The sequence below is a fragment of the Symphodus melops genome, assembly GCF_947650265.1.
Source record: "Symphodus melops genome assembly, chromosome: 15".
Lineage (NCBI taxonomy): Eukaryota > Metazoa > Chordata > Actinopteri > Labriformes > Labridae > Symphodus > Symphodus melops.
The window spans coordinates 14,611,838-14,631,731 of record NC_136705.1 but is presented as its reverse complement, the minus strand read 5'-3'; the positions used below and the strand labels follow the sequence as shown (position 1 = coordinate 14,631,731).

At 41.3% G+C, this 19,894-nt stretch overlaps 1 protein-coding gene across 1 annotated transcript in view; it reads right to left on the bottom strand.

The window, feature by feature from the left end:
* The window catches only part of srbd1 (S1 RNA binding domain 1), a 46,250-nt gene that overhangs the window by 21,480 nt on the left and 4,876 nt on the right, over positions 1 to 19,894 (bottom strand). Inside the window, exons 10-15 of the mRNA XM_079362234.1 lie at positions 14,405 to 14,508; positions 13,593 to 13,700; positions 13,286 to 13,443; positions 12,637 to 12,727; positions 12,294 to 12,401; positions 934 to 1,025 (exon numbers count right to left, since the gene is read on the bottom strand). Coding sequence (XP_079218360.1) covers positions 934 to 1,025; positions 12,294 to 12,401; positions 12,637 to 12,727; positions 13,286 to 13,443; positions 13,593 to 13,700; positions 14,405 to 14,508 — 661 coding nt within the window. The remainder of the gene's footprint in view (positions 1 to 933; positions 1,026 to 12,293; positions 12,402 to 12,636; positions 12,728 to 13,285; positions 13,444 to 13,592; positions 13,701 to 14,404; positions 14,509 to 19,894) is intronic.

Below are 19,894 nucleotides of genomic sequence, written 5' to 3'. Positions count from 1 at the left end.
CCTTCGAAATCCATATAAAGAAAAAGCGATCCTGACTTTCGACTTCCAGCACCCCCTCTTTTAAAACCCACCCGAACTGCAGATTTCTCATGGCATTCATTAGAGGTATAAATATGGCTCTCCATGTCTCTCAGTGCTGCTGACCACAGGAAACTAGTGAAGAATAATCCAGTTTGATTTATGGCTTTCATAGAGGAAGTCTGCTAGAAACATTTGTTCTACTAAACTGTGTGCTATTCTGTCATAGACTGTGCTGCGCGTTGTTCCCAAATGATATAGTATGTACAGTGAGCATAGGATAGGCTCTGAGTGAGTGTTACATGAAGAGAGTGTAAGGAGCGTAAACTGAGGATCACAATGGCAGAAATTCACTGATAATGTGGAAATGATACGACTGTTCATCTTCACTGGGTTTCATATTTCAATTTGATTATACCGTCGTGGTTTCGATTCAGTATCACAATGCATCCTCAATGTTTCCATATCACTGCACAGGGCCACTTTTTTCATCAATAAAGAAAAGCATTCAGATAAATATGAACCAATCATTTATGTTGACATCGATTTCTAAAGCATTTACATTTTAAACCAAAAAGCAGCAGCGAGAAGAATTTAAATTCAATTTCTTTCTTAAAGTTATTTAAAAGTACTGCTGCTACGATTAAAAAAAAATAAAAAAAATCTCAGCTTAGTAAACAGACAAGAGTTCTGCGTCTTTATGTTGTTTCTGGGTTTTTTATTGCTTGTTGAAAAAAACAAACAATTGAAATAGGTCATCTAGAGTGCAGAGATTTTGATGGGCATGTTATTTAAATTTTTGGAGTTTTGTTGAAAAAACAAGTTGGAAAAAAAATTAAAAATGTATGCCTTCACAACCCTTGTCATGATACAATCTCAAAGCACTGAGAGATACATTTATAACGCTGAGGATACCTGCACTCCGAATGTTGGGGTCCAAGTCTGGCATCTCTTTGACGGCCTCTGGACTCACACTGTAGATCGACGCTCCCGCTTCGTTGGTTATACTGTGGAACGAACAGGAAGAGGGAAAAAAAAAAGGTGTGTGTAAGAAATGTTTGAGAGTCATAGAAACTGGTAGAAAAAAAATAAGTGCTCAAGAAAAGGAAACTACAGTCAGGTTGTGCAGTGGAGGAAAAGGAGACAAGAAGTGATGAAGGAAACAAACGCTGAGCATTCATCACTGCTTGAAACACAGAACAGTATTGCTACAGTTCATGGGACAACCAAGAGACCTATATGTGGAGTACAGTAAGAATAAAAGATGTTATTTATGTAACTATTGTTAATAGTATAACCACCTTTGAACAACATTTTAAAAAACATCTATATGATCAGAAAGTATGAGGTGTAAGTGTGTACTTGATACAGTAGAGGGCTTTAAGTCAGGGTGAATGCAATTGATGTGACACTACTGCCATCTAGAGCTCATATAATGGTACTACAAACTGTTTAAAAAGGAATAATAAGAATGTATTGTCTATAACTTTGTTTATCCATGTTTTATGTATTTCCCATTATATTCTGTTTATATATCCTTTTAGAAAAAAATATTTAAATGATCATTTCGGTTGGTTATTTCAGGGGAAAATGTACAAGGTAGTATATCACAAACCAAAATTACTCATTTAAAAAGGACTATAAATAATCATAACTGGAATAAGTGCTGACAAAGTCGTCCTCTTCTTAATACTTGAAAAAACTGTCCAATAAATCAAAGATTTACTTCAGTCTTTATTTCTATTTCACTTTTGCTAAGTATAGATTAAAAAAAATGACTTTTTCAACGCAGAAAGAAAGAATACTTTTTGATCCCATGTTAATGTATTCAGTCCAAAGTAGGCCGCTTATCATCCATCACACAACAGACGGGACAGAGGTACAACAAAGCCACTGATACCCGAGATAATACAACGGAAATACAACAGAAGCTGTCATGTTGTTTAGGCCTCCTTTTCTCTCGGGTGGATGGAGAGACAGAGAGAGGAATGACTGGAGGAGGGAGGGGGGGGGGGGGGCTTTTTTTCCTCGGGGCTGACCAATATGAAGAAAGGGTCAGCACCTCCCCAACGTCCACAACTGAGAATGAGGCCCTCTGTGGTACACACAATAACACACACACACACACAACAGATGCCTGGACCTTGCCACACAACCTTGCCAATTACAAGTATCTTGTTAATGAGGAGTGGCAGAGGCCTTCTGATGGGAATCACATTTAAATGAACTTGTCCTCCCTCCCTCTCTCTCTATTCATCGGCTCCTCCGCCTCACTGTTCTTTTTGTCAGCTCCCTATCCATCGTGCTGACAGCTGACATATCGCCATGGTGACACTGCTAACGAGCACTGGCACATGACCTTCAACGAGGTCAGAGCAGAGCTGGTCATTAAGTTGACACACTCGGCCTCATGCACACAGAGACACAAAGACACACAAGCACACACTAATTAATGCTGAGTAAGACCGGGAGAGAAAAAAAAGCAGGAAAATGTAAGAGAATGAATGAGGAGCGCACAAAGTGAGAACAATATGAGATTTTTTTCATTCTGTGGTAAAGACAAAAATATTAGAGTGAATATTAACAATAACTCAGTTTTTAAAGTCTTCGGATTGTTTAACACGCCGCAGAGCATGAGCTTCATACCTGTATTGATTCATGAATAGTCTCACAGGCAGGCCAATGGGAAACATTTCCACATGCCAAGTGAGAGAGCAAAGTTTGTCCACATGAAATACATTTTCAAATGTATTGGAATCATGTCAGAATTTTGTGATTTCAGTGGAATTGCCTTTAAGTGCATTACCCAAGCCGACCAAAATCTCATGGATTTCTCATTTTAGGCCTTCAATTACACTTTGTGGAAAATAGCTCAAAACCAACAACTCTTACCACACGCTCTGTCCTCATTTAAAGACAGTGACCAATAGAGGTCAAGAGAAAGAAAAAAAAAAAAGAAAGAAAAAAAAAAAAAGAACGGTTTTGTTCAAGTAAGAAAGAAAAGGAAGAGAAAAGAAATGTTCTGGCAGGCTATAGTGAGGTGAAAGGAATAATAAAGAAAACAGACATATTAACAAAGGATATGGATTTAATAGAGGGAGGCCAGCAGCCCCTATCATGTCCAACCTAATTAAGGCTGCCACCGGGGCAGCTGGGTAACAGCACTGTCATGGATACAGCTCTGAGCCCTCACAGCCTCCATGGCTGCTCTATAGTGAGGGCATCAGCCTGGCAGACAGCAGAAGGTTGTCTGCTCTTCAGCTCTCTGGCCTCAGTGGGTGGAGGGTCCAGGCGTGGACACACACACACTTAAAAGAGACAAAGTCAATCATGGCCTCTTGGTGTAAAGTGATGACTTGGGGCCCCTGCAGGGTAATCATTTATTTGCACTCGTTTGCTCCCTCAAATGCACACACACACACACACACACACACACACACACACACACACACACACACACACACACACACACACACACACACACACACACACACACACACACACACACACACACACACACACACACACACACACACACACACACACACACACACACACACACACACACACACACACACACACACACACACACACACACACACACACACACACACACACACACACACACACACACACACACACACACACACACACACACACACACACACACACACACACACACACACACACACACACACACACACACACACACACACACACACACACACACACACACACACACACACACACACACACACACACACACACACACACACACACACGCCTTGAGCTCCGTCCCATCCTGGAGCAAAGTCACAAATCGGCTCCCCTATTTCTTCCTCTACTGATTGTCTTTGAGACGCACCCTGGGGGCCAACAAACACACACACTTTGTGACTGGGCCCCTTGCAGCCCCTTAAGATATCCTACATAGGAAGAGATGGATACACACTTTGATACCTCATTACAGCCTTCTGGCTCACACGGCCTTAATTTAAATGAAAACAGCTCATCAGATCAGTCAGAAAAGAAGAGGACCAAATCAGATCACCAAGAGAGACAATATTAATGCGTCAATGACAGAGTACTTATCAGCACTAACATATATACAAATGTTTTTTTCTTTTCTTCAATAGATGGATGCCACAACATTGTAAAGGCACATATTATTAATTAGGATCTGATTCAAAGACGTTTCTTTATTCTAAAGAAGTTTTAAACCTTAAGCTGATCAATCTAAAATGACGACAAGGTTGAATAAAATGTCATTGAAAAGATCCACCTCCAGTAAAGTGATGCCTTCACTGCATTTACTTTTCTTTCACAATTAAACATGCAGATCCCCTGACACTGAAGAAGCTTCAACAACAAATATCTGCTTTTTTTAATGTCTAAAAAGGTTAAAGAGATTGTTCCTTTCTTTTGATCAACATCACTTCATCCATCCATTATTTGGGATAAACAGGTAAGCTTCCTAAAAACCAAGTGTGCGAGCCTACGTTGAAGGATTATGTCAATGTAAGGGTGGAGTGGTCTGGGCTTTTGTCGTCAGGTGTGGAGTGTAACCTGTACGACATTACAACAAAGGCATGGAGGAGCTCAGCGGGTACTGAACATTTACCTGTTGAGGTAGGATACAGCATTAACAAAACCTGCACTGTATGATGTCACGCGATAATGGCTTCATCTCTCATCTGCTTTTTTCCCCCCCAACTTAGTTCATGTTCAAAATACTTGGAATGGCCTCATTCTACAGCTTTAAATGGAGCTGTGATGGTCACATGTTACATGCCCAAAATATATTCATACTGGAAAAAAAAAAAACACACGCACACACACACACACACATAAGTTTCTCTGTCTGGGCTGCTCAAACAGCTTGGGTCCATTGTTCAGTCAGCTGCAAAGCTTAACCCCAGGGAGACAAATTGAGGGGTGCACTATGTCTAAGTCCCACAGAGACACACACACACGCAGAGACACACACACACACACACACACACATCGGGTCTGAAGACGATGACATTTTTCACAGAGAAAAGCGTCCAAATGGCAGGTGTCAGGGGCCGTCAGTCTCCAGCGAGGCGCTAGAAGGCAGGCAGGCACTCGCACACACACATAAACTCCAACTGCCAGTGTGAGGCACGTCTGAAAAGAGCAAAGCCTCACAGACACTCATGTCAATCTGGTCGCAAGGAACGGCCTGCACTTCTGTCACGCAAAAACGCATACACACCCGTATGCGCGCACGCAGGACCCAAATCGCAAGTACACACATGGCATGTCACACTGACTCATCACACATGTTCGTCAAAGGCAGGACCATCCCAGGGAACAGTGGGACCCTAGGGGGAGGATGGCATCGAGGGCGGTAGGAAGGAGGGGCAGGAGATGAGACAGAGGCTGACCACCAGTGAGGCATGGTGGGAGGAGAAAGGGAGCTGTGGGTGATACGGATGACGCTTGCAGATATTCACCGTCCACCACCTGCGAATGCCAAAGATCTTAAGCCACTGCGAGCTCCACACAAAAGTAAAAATATGCCAGTACGTGTCAAGACTTATTTGCAATAAAACCATGGTTGTAATAAACCAGTTTGAGGTTTGCAAGGGAATGCTTCTTTTGAGCCTCTTCAAGAAAATGACACTTCTATGTTGCATTAAGGTGTGTTGACAAGACATTTAAATCTAATTATCTAATTTATCTCTCTGTTAGATGGTTTAAAAGGGAAAAATAAATTGAAATGAGGAAAGGATTAAAAAAAATAAGGATGGAAGGAAGAAATAAAATGATATGGAACAAAGTAAAGGAGGCCACAGTTGTCAAAGATGTGCATTCATTCATTATTTTCATCCTATTCTTCCTTTCCTTGATGTTTATTATACATATGGTTTAGATTGAAAAAGTTCTGCCTTCCTCTACCCTTAACGTATCAAGTCAAATACTAAACCTTTTCTTGTACCTATGGGTTTTGAATTGGCATACAGCCCCCCCCCCCCCCCCCCCCCCCCCCTTCTTCCCAACCTTCAAAGCTCCAGTGAGGCCTGAGTGCCTGGAACTCACTCAGTCATTGCTGGGCCTGCCACTGTATGTTCATCACTCACTCAGCCTGGCCCTGGGAGCATGCCTGGACACAGGACATGACAGGGGATACACACACACAGTCACAAATACAGTCCACACCACTGTCCTCCAGGTCCATCAGCGAGCCAGTAATAATGATCTCATCCCACCAGGAGTGGGCTGCGGGGCGAGACGGTCAAGGACTTATTGTAGATGCATGTCTGTGTGTCAGTGCAGGCGCACACTGTTGGCTATCGAAGTAAATGTCCCACTGCAAAAGCCTTTATTGCTTTCGGACAACTGATGAACTATGGACGAGTCAAGGAGAGAACCATGACTAGCACGGGGAAGAGACTCTTAGAGTACGGCTTCAAACGAACAGGAGAGCATCAATGAACAGACTTCACAACTATGGCAAAAGTGATTTACCTGCTGTGTTTCATGTAGGCCATTAAAAATAAGAAGTTTGTATCAGTGAATGTGTACATGAAGTTCTCCATTCAAGGCAGACAGGAGCGCTGACATTGAGACCCTGAAGGATGTTTGTGTGTTTATGAAGAGCAGTACCAGGGTCAGTCATCTCACTGCCTTCAGGAGTGAAAGAGCAAGTGGTCAAGAAATTGGATGTCGTTTTTGTTCGCCTGGAGCTGCGGTCTCCGTGTGTGTGTGTGTGTGTGTGTGTGTGTGTATCATCATCATCACTGCCCAAAGATCTCTGTAACCTTACCCAACATGTTCTTGCCCTCTGATATCATTAACATCAGCGTGTTGCGACCAAAAGCTGTCAACTTGTCATCTGTCATGCACACAGCCTGAAACATGCATACTGAATTATTCAAATGCATTATACCTCAATCAATGCTTTGTCAAAGCAAATAGAGGTTAAGTTTTAGCCAGACAAAAAAAATCAAAAAAAAATCAAAGAAGCTTTCACTCGTCTCTGACAAAAAGTATTCAAGTCAAAGGCTGATTAGGATATGTGAAAAAAAAAAAGTCAAAGTCAACTTTATCTTCATTTTTTTCCCATACATGACAAAACAGAAAAATCTAATTACATTTTGTCTTTGAACCACGCTGCAACCTTGTTAAAATGTCTTTCAACTAACTCCAAACACTACGTACAGACACTTTCTTTTGAACGGTTTTCAGAAACATAAAAAAAAATAAATAAATAACTGTGTGCAATTTAGATCTTTCAAAAACAAACCATTTCAACTTCAGTTTGTTACTAAGAGAATAAACCGATATCAAGTTATGTTGATATCAGTTTATTCCTTTAACCGTTAATCCTGAATAATGTCATATTATTTTAAAAATGCAATATTGTTTTGGCGCAGACGGCCGAGAGGTTAAGATGCACTTTAGAAATGGAAGCTGAACTTTGATCTGTTTGCAGCAATGTCAGCGTTTGAATACAAAACTCAACGGTTTGGGTCAGTTGTTTTGTGTCAAGCAACGACGGCTGTGTGCGCTGCTTCAGGACTAATGTGCATAAACATATGTTGGTATGAAATAATGATCAAAACACAGTCTGAGCACAATGGTAGACAAGGTCGTTCCGTGTCCGCCTGTAGAAGATGTTTCGGCTATAAATGTGGAGTTTTACCCCAAAAAATGACATCACAAACTGACGTCCAGCAGGAGGTCTTTGAATTATTGGGACACAGCTGTATGTCAAATAAGGCACTGTGCATTCAGTGGGGGCCCTCACAGGCACAGACAAACCTTGTCAGATAAATAATACCTCATGCTGTATAATGTCCTGCAGGAGTCTGGTCATTCGCAGAGGCATTGTTCAAGCTTAATCATGTAAAGGTTATGTTTTAGCAAATCTAATAGAGGATGAAGAGTCGAATCTGGTGATTTATTCCCCACTTAGCAGAGACAAACGTTTCGTGGAGATGAAGGAGAATTACACGTGATCCAGTTAGAAAGCTGTCAAACTTCATACCATGGTAACACTGACTACACTCAGCTGGCAGCAGGAAGACATTTCTATTGGATTTATTTTCCCCCCCGCAAACTCAAATAAAAATGTCACCTGTGAAGAAGAACTATCAATAAATGAGCTGACTATCATTTGTTTAGGCCAATTATAAGAACATCCATGTTATTACAAAATCAATTTGACACATTTTAAATGACAATTAAGAACCAACCAGGGCCTGTGTTGATATAATCAGTACATATATTAAAGTCCCAGAGAAACTCATTCATCACTGCGAATTAAAAAGGCCTGATCAGTTAAGATGATAGATGGAGCCGCCAAACGTCCATCAGTTTAATAATGTGAGCTAACAGTAAGTAGTGAGGATGCTAATCCATTACTAGTCAATGCATGATTTTTTTTAACTTAAATTCTCTAGCCTACCATTACCTCGTATACTGGATGACAGAAAATATGAATCCATATAACATGTATTACCTTTAACTGCATTCGAAAATGAATACAGGGCTGTGTGCTTTTCTTTGGCTGCTTTGGAAAAGGCCACACTCCTTTCAAAACAGAGGAGGTGACTCAGTGAGTACGATGAGTCTACTGAAACTAGGGCTAGGGACTAGGGCATTAAAAACTACGTACACACACACACACAAATACAAGTAAGGATGTCCTGCAGGCTGCCATTTCTGGCTGTCATTCCAGCTGAGCATTGAGGCATAAGGACAGAGAGCGCGAGACAGGCGGGTGGAGAAGAAGAGGGTGGGGGTGGTGACACAATGAAGGCTCACAGGGAGACAGGAAGCAGATGGTGCAAATGAGGCCGAGGTCTTTAATGAACTACTGCAGTGATAAGGCTGAGAGGAGAGGACAGTCCATTTTACCTATACATGTACTGTCTGTGTACGAGATGCACACAGACACACACGCAGTATAATCCACACCATGTTAGATCTGTAAAAAGTCAACACTGTTTTATACTGGGTGATGTCACATGGTCGATTTTGGATAGTGAATAAATTGTTGCTCGTTTTATTTGTGCTGGTTCTAGTTCCTCATGTCTGGATGACAGTGTAATAATTAACATTATAAAACCATTATTAAAACATTGATTAAATTATTTGGGTCATCTCTGCACTTTCAACATTTAATTTTTTTTTTTAATTTGTATTCCTTCAAAGGCCCCTTCAGAAAATATACCTCCGATTCATGCGGACTTTTCCTGGTTACTCTTAGAATCAATTTTGACATTGTGTTTCTCGTTTTTAAAGCCTTACATGGTGATCTTGTTCATTTTTCCAAGCCTGATCGCTGTCTTCATCACTGAACTTCGATCTCTTCCTGAATCTCACCTTTCAAAAAGGGCCAGTGTGAGGTGTGACACCCTGATTTTAATGGGTCATCCTACAAAACTAGGCACTCGGAAAATCGGAACTTTGGTGCAATCTGGTCAAATAACACAATAAAGAAACAGGAGGATCTTGCTTAATTTGTAGGCCTGTAGGACGACAAAGACATATGGATGTATAGGTAGAGATGTTTAAATACGATCAAAGAGGTATGACAGCATTCAGCTCGTCTTCGCAGTGTAAGAATGCCGTTTGTTGGCTTGGTGGTTTTTCATCATCAAAGCTGAGCCAGCTGCCTTCACACACGGGCTGCCTGAAAGACTCAATCAAAAACTGCTTGAAGATGCTTGGGTATGAGGTCATCGTCAGCCCACAAACACTCCATCATAAAGGGAAATGCACAGAGTCAAGGATTAAAGCGAAAACTGGGTCAATTAATTGTACTGGGGACATTCACAGCAAGTACTGAGACCCCCTGCTGTTTCTGATGCTACGTAGCCATTCTCCGTCATTGCCATCATCCTCGTCGTAGTGGTAATGAGGTTGTCCTAATGGCAGGTTCAGGGTCAGCCGTGGGTCAGTCAGCAGGGGAGTGAGACCCTCAGAGTTAGAAACAACAGTCTCTCCTCCAGGGCCAAGCATCCCTCCCTTTCCCTCACAGCATCATCTTTCAAACGATGTTTTAGTCAGGATCAGCCATAAAAGACTAATTTACCAAACATCTGGGTATTTCTAAAAGAATATAATGATATATCTGCTAATTCTGATTAGAGCTAAATTAAACATGGAGTTCAATTCAATTCATAAAACTTTATTTGTCCCCGGGGGGGCAATTTAAATGTAGTGTTTTTTTTCCTTATGACGGGAAATGCAGGGTTAAAAGTCACATATTGCTGTGAATCATGGAGTGATTAAACTTGTTCCTTATTATTCTTCTTTTTTTTTTATCTCATCAGAAGATGTGTCTGGAGTCAGAGAGAATCACAGTTAACATGTAAGTCTGAGGTGTCTCTAAATGCTGCAATTTAGAAGGAAGAAACAAAACGGGGCGGGAGATTTCGGAATACAAGAATTAGAAAAAATATAGTTGGAGAGAGGTAGAGAAGGAGTGGAAACAAGGCAAAGAGGACTGTGTCTTTACATTTTAATACAGACACACACACAGCTTGCACTTTGGAATACATGCCTTCTAGCCCACATCTTTTCTCGGTCCAAAGAAACCAAAGTGAGACGTACGACTAAATGACTCGAGGGCAAGATGATCTGGATAACAGGAACCACATTTCTATGGCTAACGTCAAAATAAAATCTCTGCTCTTAAAAAGGTCGCGTCTCTGCTCTGCAAACGGTTTTAAGGCATGATCACTCACACGTGTTGCATGCTGCAAAATTACAGTTAATAAAATCAGGTGATGGTAAAACATTCAGAAAAAAAACCCATCAAGCTCAGGTCCTAAACTCTTACGTGTTGTGATACATCCAAATGCTGTGAGCGCTAGTAACAGAATGAACAGAGAGATGGGACATTTTGAATTTTTTGGGCTACTCAAGTTGGAGAAAATGTCTTTAAATTGGAATCAAATCAAATGCAAGTGAACTTAATGATTGTTCCACTTCAGCTGTTTCAGTTCTTGCAAACAGAAAGAATGGTGGGCTATCCCAACCAACAGTCTGACTCTGAAGTATCCGTGTGTATGTGAACCCAAAGACACAGAGAAAAGTCTCAATATGCACACACACACACGCACACACACACGCACGCGCACACACGCACACGCTGAAGCTCAGCTCTTCATCGTTCTACTCCGCGGTACTGAAGCTAACCTCAAGTCAACAAACACACATGAAGCGGAGCAGAGCGAGAAAGAGACGAAGAGGCCAGTGGTTATTATGCTTGGACCGAGGTTTTGGGCTGTTGTACTCTGAAGTGTGGACTGAGTCCGGTTAAAGACACAACTTGGACCGCAAAACGTCTCTTTAATTGGACCGTAGTGAAACATGGACCAGATGGCTTTAATAGACAATATTCGCTTGGGGGACCCATTCCATTTCTTTTTTCTCTCCATCTATAAGCAGCTCTCTCTCACATTTCCCTACTCTGTCCTTTTGTCTTTTGTCCTCCATCTTTTTGTCTGCCCCACCTGTCTGCATCTCTTTCACTATATATCTTTCTAAAAGTTACTTGTCAATATATCAGTGGGAATAGATATTCTTAAAAGTCCTCAAAACTCACCACCATGTTGGAAATGTTGTCTCAACTTAACTTTATGTCGACCTAATACAGTCTAAGAGCTGAAGCGACGTCTCTTTATAAACTGTTACATGACACCCGCCCAACATGTTCAGACATGTGCCGATCCATAACTCACATCCTTCATAAAATCTAATCTGATGGAGTTATAAAAAAAAAAATCGATGAGGACTATAACTAAATAGACCAAAATGTTTTTTGTTCATGTCTGCTGTAGAAACTGGCCTTTTTGAATGAGGTGTGTATGAGACTTCTGGATGTCTTGGAGACACCCTGAAGGAAAACCTTGACTAACTGTCGTTTTATGAACGTCTGCACTGCCATCAATTTCTGGAGGTCACGGCTGTAGCAAAACTAAGTTGTTTGGAAAATTCCAGTTTGTTGGCAAGATTGAAACCAAGCTTTCAGAGTATTGTAACTCTGTGGTGACACAAAAAGTCAAAAAAAGATGAAAACTAATTCTCAAATACAGAGTTAATATTAATATGTTAAATATTACTTTAAAGGGGCTGGTATACAATTCCTTAAAGGACACCCAAAGATGTCAACGTGCACATTATATTATGCCATTTTAGTTTATCTCTCAGGGCAGCCGAGCTCATCATCTGTTTATTTTCTTTACTAACAGGTAGCTGGAGTGTGTTCTGTTATTTACTGGATGAAGTAACCTTACCAGTAGGACACGTCGAGAGGGTGAAAACAGCGCCTGGAGATGAGGTCAGCGAAAAAGGACTCAGTCTCTCGACATGCTGTCCCGTTGCCAATGACAACCCTGGTACAGCTAGCGTGGACAAAAGAGAAAATGAAATTAAAGAAAGGGACAATGAGGTACAAAACAGGAAACACAATTATCTACAATTAAGTGTACCCATACCATTCATGTTCCCTCCTTATAATCAATGGTCAATGATTCATCAAAAAACAGACAAGTAGATGGAGGGCGTACATCAACTGCCATTGCATTTAACTCATCTGAAACAGTACATGTGGTTGCTTGTTAAGAAAAGCAGCAGTACCTGTATTTCATCATAAGGTGGCACAGTTTGTCTGCTTCTCTGTGCTGGCCTGAGTTATGCAGGTACGCAACATCAGTATGCAGAATCTGACCTGAGAGCAGAGAGAGGAAACAAACACAAGGAGACAGAAAATACAACATTAAAGGTCTTATATGATGGCAAGAGGGGGGGAAGTCATACCAATAGACAAAGTCTCTTAACTACACATTCAAACACCAGGGTTGTAACTGGTTGTTGATGTTTCCATGGCAGCATCATAGAGAGAATCCTTAGCTTCATAACTGCTTTAATTGTAAACGCTGCGTAGCCGAAGAGATGTTTCACATCTTATTTCTTTGCCATGTCGAAACTGTTTACAGCACTGAAACCGAAGCATGTGGGAGTGTTTGGCATGGGAAAAAGCAGAGAGACAAACTAAGTGAAACTAAAGTCAATGAGCCCTTGTGTTTGCATAAGAACTTTTTTTAAACCTCCAAACGTGACTTCACTTCCAAAAAAAACACAGTTAGGAAAATAAAATGGTTCTGCTATAAAAAAATAAAAAAAAGGTAATAAATCAGAATAATTATTGCTCCAGCTGTTCCTGTATCATAAACAAGTGCTTGCAGGTATAACATAAATGTACATAATGATTTGCATGGTCACTTACCAGTCGGGGAGAGAACGGCCAGCTTACAGCCATGTCTAAAGCCAGGGTCCACCCCCATGATGACGCAGCCCCTGACCGGACACACCAACAGCCGCTGCCGGAGGTTCCTCACAAACAGGGCGATTGACTCCTTCTCTGCTGCGCTTGTGAGCTTGGTCCTAAAGAGAGGGAAAGTAAGAGAGAGGAGTTGGAGTGGCATGTTTAATTAATATACCTTTTTTTTAAAAGAGGGAAGCACAAAAGAAGTGGGTAAGAAGCTGTGCAAAGTTAGTGAGGTTCTATACATGTGCAGTCACACTTCAAATACCTGTAACTCCTGGTGAGGAACGGCAGAATCAGCCTTTTGTAAGAGTCCTCCACTGCATTCTTGATCATCGCATTTAGCTCTTCTCTTGCAAACGTCTTTGGCCTCCACCTGTATTAAAAGAGCCGAGACAGTTTGAGCCTTTTTTTCTGCTGCTAAATACAGCCATTAAGATTAAACCTGCCTACAGCTTGATTACAAACTGACTCTCACTTAAAGAGCAAATATTCCACACAAATGTAAAAACACAAATAGAATACAAAATGTGAATAGCTTTACACACTGTGTGGTTTTCTACTACATTGAACGCAGCCACACTGTTTTTGGTTTAGAAACAGAACATTTCTTTCAAATGAATCAACCAGATGGATGGGTACATCTGTCAGCATTTTTAAATGATGTTACTCTTTTCATTTGTGTTCCACTTTACAAATGCATCATTAAACGTATCTCGTTTTATTTTTATTTTTTTTCGGTCATCTCTCATTCAAAAGGAAAATTCAAGTGTGGTTCACATCGACTGAGGCAGGAGTGCAAATCGAAGCTCTGTTCATATTTTCAATCTCTTTGAATTTCTTGCTTGACTTATCACCGTTATGAGTCTTTAAAATGTTGTTTTAGAACTTCATATTTTTGATTACGGCACCCACAGGGGGGAAAAACAAACAATAAAACAATAAAATATAACACTTGATGACTATACAGTATATCTATAATAGCACATAATGGCATATTCAATACATCCGTGTGTGTGTGTGTGTGTGTGTAGGCCTGTCAGCAGGGTAACAGTGTTTGTGTATTATTATAGTTTTTACCTCGTGTTGATGCACCACCAGGTGAAGTCACTCTTCACACGATCAGGGATGTTCACCTTCACTGTCAGAATCTTCAGACTCTCCCCTCGGTTAATAGCCAGGGTCTGTGGACACACACACACACACGCAAGTGTCCAAGCACACAAGCACATACACACGCACACGTCACATGAAAACAAGAACACAAAAGAAAAGTCAATGCAAAAAAAAATAAATAAAACTTTAGAAACAGCAGGTTAATATGATAAGTCAAACAGACCCTCTTACTGTGCAGTACATGTTAGACCCTCGAGACGCAGAACACTCAGACATGAAGCCGTAACTCACAAAGATTAGTAAATAAGGGTCTTTAACATCCATTTCAATAAGAGTATAATTTTAGGTCCTCAGTTAAAATATGAATGGTATTATTGATTCTATGAAATGTCAGTTAAATTTTAATAAATTTTATTATAATAATAATCTATAATGATCTTTAATGATCCCTCAAGGGGACATTTAGTTTACACTCTGTGTAAAGGACATGAACACACATAGGCAGAAATACACACTCATGCACAAACAGGATCCCAGTGACAATGTAAACAACAAAGCTCCTGGTGACTGCGAGCATAAAAATCTAACTGTGAGGAATCTTCATTTCATGGATGAATCGCTCTTTCCATTTGGAATCACCTCAGAAGTAAAGGGGCACAAGTTTTTTTTGTGCAACTCGTACACATCGGGCTAAGTTAGTGTTGAAGTGTACACACCGTACACGAGTAAAAAGCCACAAACAACCAAACGTCAAAACACAAGCACAAAAAAGTAAATCTCTTCACTCCTCTCACACACACACACACACACACACACACACACACACACACACACACACACACACACACACACACACACACGTGCGTGTAAAAGTGACACGCCTAGCAGTCTATCCTGTGGCCAGGCCTGTTGTGTTGTGCACTGCTGCTGCCCCCCCTCAGAGAAACTGTTACATGCTGTTAAGCAAACAGTAGTAAGTGTCTGACCTTTTCGGTGGGGAACCTTTATCCCGCCACAAAACAGGGCCAAGAAACAAGACGTCAATCTGGAAACCAAGCGGAAGAAGCAAGCTGACAAATGCCACCACTACGCCACCATCAGCGCTGAGACCGCAAGGCCTGCCCCCACCCGCACCCACACACACACGTGGTGCCATAACCATTACCACTCAGCAGCGCCTTCGGATGTGTTGCAGACACAGTCAACACGCACATACACAGACAAAAAAAATAAAAAAATACCAAACACAGCTAATGGCGCAGCAGAGGCAGGAATTAATGCAGCAGGCTTCCTTGAATTTGATTAAAAGTTAAATTTCTCTTCGCTTGGCATGTTTCTGCCAAGGGCTGCCTCTCTTGACTGTGACGAGATTTCTCAAACAATCTTCATCAAAGCTTCAAACTTCAACGTGCTGTGAAAGGAAGGGAGCGAGACGCTTCTTACTGGAACTGTCTGGGAAAGCCTGGAAGTGAAATCAAAGGAGTAAATACAAAACAACATTACTAAACAGGACTTCTCCGCGTTTGACAGCTGATTTTATTTTTTTATTTTATTTTATTTTATTTTTTAGATGAATGCGTTTGTAAAAAACTTTGACATACCGGGATTACGTGATTTTCATTTCAGGCTGATTGCTAAACTTCCTCTAAGAAGCAAACTTGCATGTGGGGCTAAAAAGAGATTTGGTGACGAAAATAAATTCAGTGAGACTATAATCACTTAAAAGATTCAATACTTAATCAGCAAAAAAACTGAGAACTCCGAAATATCAATTCACAATACCACGCGTGAACAAAAAGTGAATAGAAAGTATGCATGAAATGTGACAAACAGTGAAAAACAATCTGAAATTATTCCTGTCCATCTTTATATATTGAAGCTTTTAGATGTAGCAGAGCATTTTCCAAGACCAAGCCTTCCATAGTACGCATGTATTTCAAGGTGAGGCATGGGAGCACTAGTGCAGACAAACAAATAATAACTCAGCACTCTGCTTTCATTCATTCTTTCATTTAATACCCAAACGCTCAACTTCTACCCAAATGGTGGTGAATGCAACTAGGAGGTCAAAAAATAACAAAACAAAAAAATCTGCTTCAGTGCTGTTTTTTTGTTTTTGTAAGTTTCCACTGCAGCTGGCCATTTTCCTCGCTGGTGATGCTAAACGTGGTGTGCGTCTGTGCGTCTCTCAGTTTCCGCCCGGGTTGGGTGACTGGTGGGAGACAGAGGGTGATCCGAAAGGATGGCTGATGTGAGACAGCGTGGAGAAGCATGCGTTTGTGTGTTAGATGGGGCCAGTAGTGACACATAGCCAAGTACTGGCCAAACTCTGACAAGAGCAGACAGAATGTCTTCTCCTAGACGCCCCTTCATCCTTCAACCAGCCCCCGAGGGAGGGCAGTCAGCCAACAACTGTCCTCTCTCTTTCTGTCTCCATCGCTGTCTCAGCCTTTCTTTGGACGAATACTATCATCAACACATCTATCCCCCCTACATATCAAGGATAAACTAACACACACACACACACACACACACATTCAGATTCACAACAGACCAGCACTCGTCTTGACCTGGCTGAAGTGCATGAATTCGAATTTTTTTTCTTCTTTTTTTAAATTTTATTTACTTTATTAATCCATGAGGGGGGGGATTCTGGAGAAAGACGTGCTTCACACACACAGGCCTGAATCACACACATGTGGACATGTGTTGATGGAGAGACGTCAGAGTGCGGCGGCGGCGGCGGCAGCCCCCACTGGAAGCCCCCCCCTCCCCGACCCAGTGGAGATTCGGTGCCTTGGTCAAGGGAACCTCAGCAGAACTCCAGAAGGTCTAGCAACCTCTCCAGCTACCAGACCAACTTACATATTTTTGGTCCGCATCAGAATTTCAACCAACGACCCTCCGGGTCCCAATTCAAGCGCCTACAGACTGAGCTACTGCCACCCTCTGGTTGAAGCTTATCATAATGTAAAAAAAATGCCTTACAATAGTTTCAACCATGAATTCAACACAATATATTTGTAAGTGGGACTCTTATTATGGAAACGGAAAAATCATCAGCTGTTAGTTTGGTGTTTAACAGCCAGAACTAAAGTCTGTTGTTGTAAACACATTGTTTATTCTTTGGATAATTTAACATGATTGATCTTCATAGAGATAATTATTTACTGCACTATTACTCCCTGAGATATAAACTTAGTTAATGTCCTTTACAGGCATTGACAGCTTTGAGAACACCACTCAAACTAGTGTGAGTGCGTTTCTCCACTTGTCCATCAAAAGTGTTTTATTGATTAGAAAGTTCTGCTATTATTGCTCCACTGGAGGCAAGCCCCAGACAACAACGTTAAACAACCATTTGATCACAACGCAAATCGCATTAAAAATCCACGACTGCACCGTCGACAAATCAGCCCTGGCATTTTCAAGAGCGTACCGGCTGCTTATAGCTATGAGGTAAATATGTGCCCGTACCCTCAAATTAAAGCTGACAGAATTCAATCTGAGCTAATCAGCTCAGCTGGTTGTGTTATATGGCGTATTCTCAACGGCAGGGTTCAAGTTATGTGGGAGCCAATGGGAGCTCAGCTCCCATAGACGGCATCCAAGACATTCATAGATCTGTGAGGGTCTCCTGAGCAGACGATTCATTCCCATTTTTAATGTTTTTTAAAAACTATCATTATATGGAGTAATTGTTAGTAATACCCTAAGTCAGAGGTATTCATCTACTAACATATCAAATTGAATAAGAAATGGTGTATTTATCATGTGAATCAGAAAAGTAAGTTTATTAAAGGATGTAGAAAAACAGAATTATAAACTTAACAGAAAAAAACGGAATTAAATTGAACATTGAACTTTAGAACTATTTAAATGTACGTCTTTTCTTGCTTTAAAGAAAAAAATCTTTGTTCCACATGTTAGTGACCATTTCAGAGCTATTGTAACTCACATTATGGAAGTGTGATGGTTTATTAAGATTCATCCGTTTCATTATCGAGAACCCCACAAAGCTCAGATTATAACTCAAACTGTCCTGAAAGGCAAAAAAATCCATTTCTTTTCATGTAAAAATAAATTAAACATCCTCATTATTCTATAAAAGCATAAAAGGATCTTTCATTTACAGACTTCTCAACAACAACTAAAGTATGTACAACCATCAACTCCAGGTCAAAAACGCAGCTTCTCTTGATGTTATTTGATTGTAAAATTAATATTAATATCTAATTAATATTCCGGAGACATTTTTTTAACCCAGAAAATATTTTTTTTTAAAAAGCAAAAAAAAAAAGCAAAAAGAATCTGTCCCCTCCCAAATCATCTGATAAACACTGAATGATCATGTATCCCTACAAACAGGTCATGTCCTGCTGGGTATCTCTTTAGTAAACGCTACATACATTAAATATAAACTATACATATTGAAGTCATGAATGTTTCTTCGATTGGTAACCACAGGCTGTTAGTTCCCATCTATAATTAAATTCCCATGTTCACTGGACCGACTGTAACATCCCTCTGCCTCTCTCTTCATACATTGCCCCATCCTTTTCCTTTAGCAAACCAGAAACGCCGCTTTAATGAAATGTGCTAAAGCAAGTGAGCGAGAGTGTGCTCACACACATGCCTCCTGTCAAAACACATCTCCCACCTGCTCCCACTTCCTGACAACTTGACGGCTAGAAAAGGTTCATTTTAGCCGGAATCTGACAGCTCGCAGGGTCAAAGCAGTCTGTGGATTAACCCTTCATGACAAAGGCGAGTCATCGAATTAAAGCTACTCAAACACTGAGAGCACAAGGGGGGAAAAGAGGAGGTGCGGAGTGGATGGGAGGGCTGAGCTTTCCTCAGAAAAAGAGACGGCGAGGCAGAGCAGGAGAGATAAGTGACGTACAAATCTTCAGCATCGCTCATCTGTTCACTCTTTTCCACCCCCACTCCTTCTCCCCATCCTCCTCCCGCCCGCCTGTGGGCCCAGCAGCAGAAGCTGTCACTACAAGAGAGCGCCTGTCAATCAAAGCTTCCTAATCCAATGGCATGTCGGCAGGGGACATGTCACATATGTTAAGAGGAGAGAATGAGGGGACTTGCAGGGTGGGCTTGTGTGTGAGCAAGTGTGTGCGTAAGCATGTATGTGTATGTTCTTGTATGACTGCAGGGCAGAGTGCGGTTGCCAGTGAGTGTGGTGTGGCAGAGAGGCAGCGGGTGATAGAAGCTGTGGTGACACATGAGGCCCAGGACCAACTCTGAGTAACCCACTAGTCACTTGAGGGACAGAGGAGGAGCAGAGGAGGCAGAGCGGGGCACAGGTCGGATCAATATGGAGGCACTAACGACACAGTCGTGGCTATTCAGAAGCAAGAACTGACACAAGCAATAACCGATGGGGTGCTTTTATTTTTGTTGTTGAGAAAGTACCAGATGAGAAGAACACAATGCAGTAAA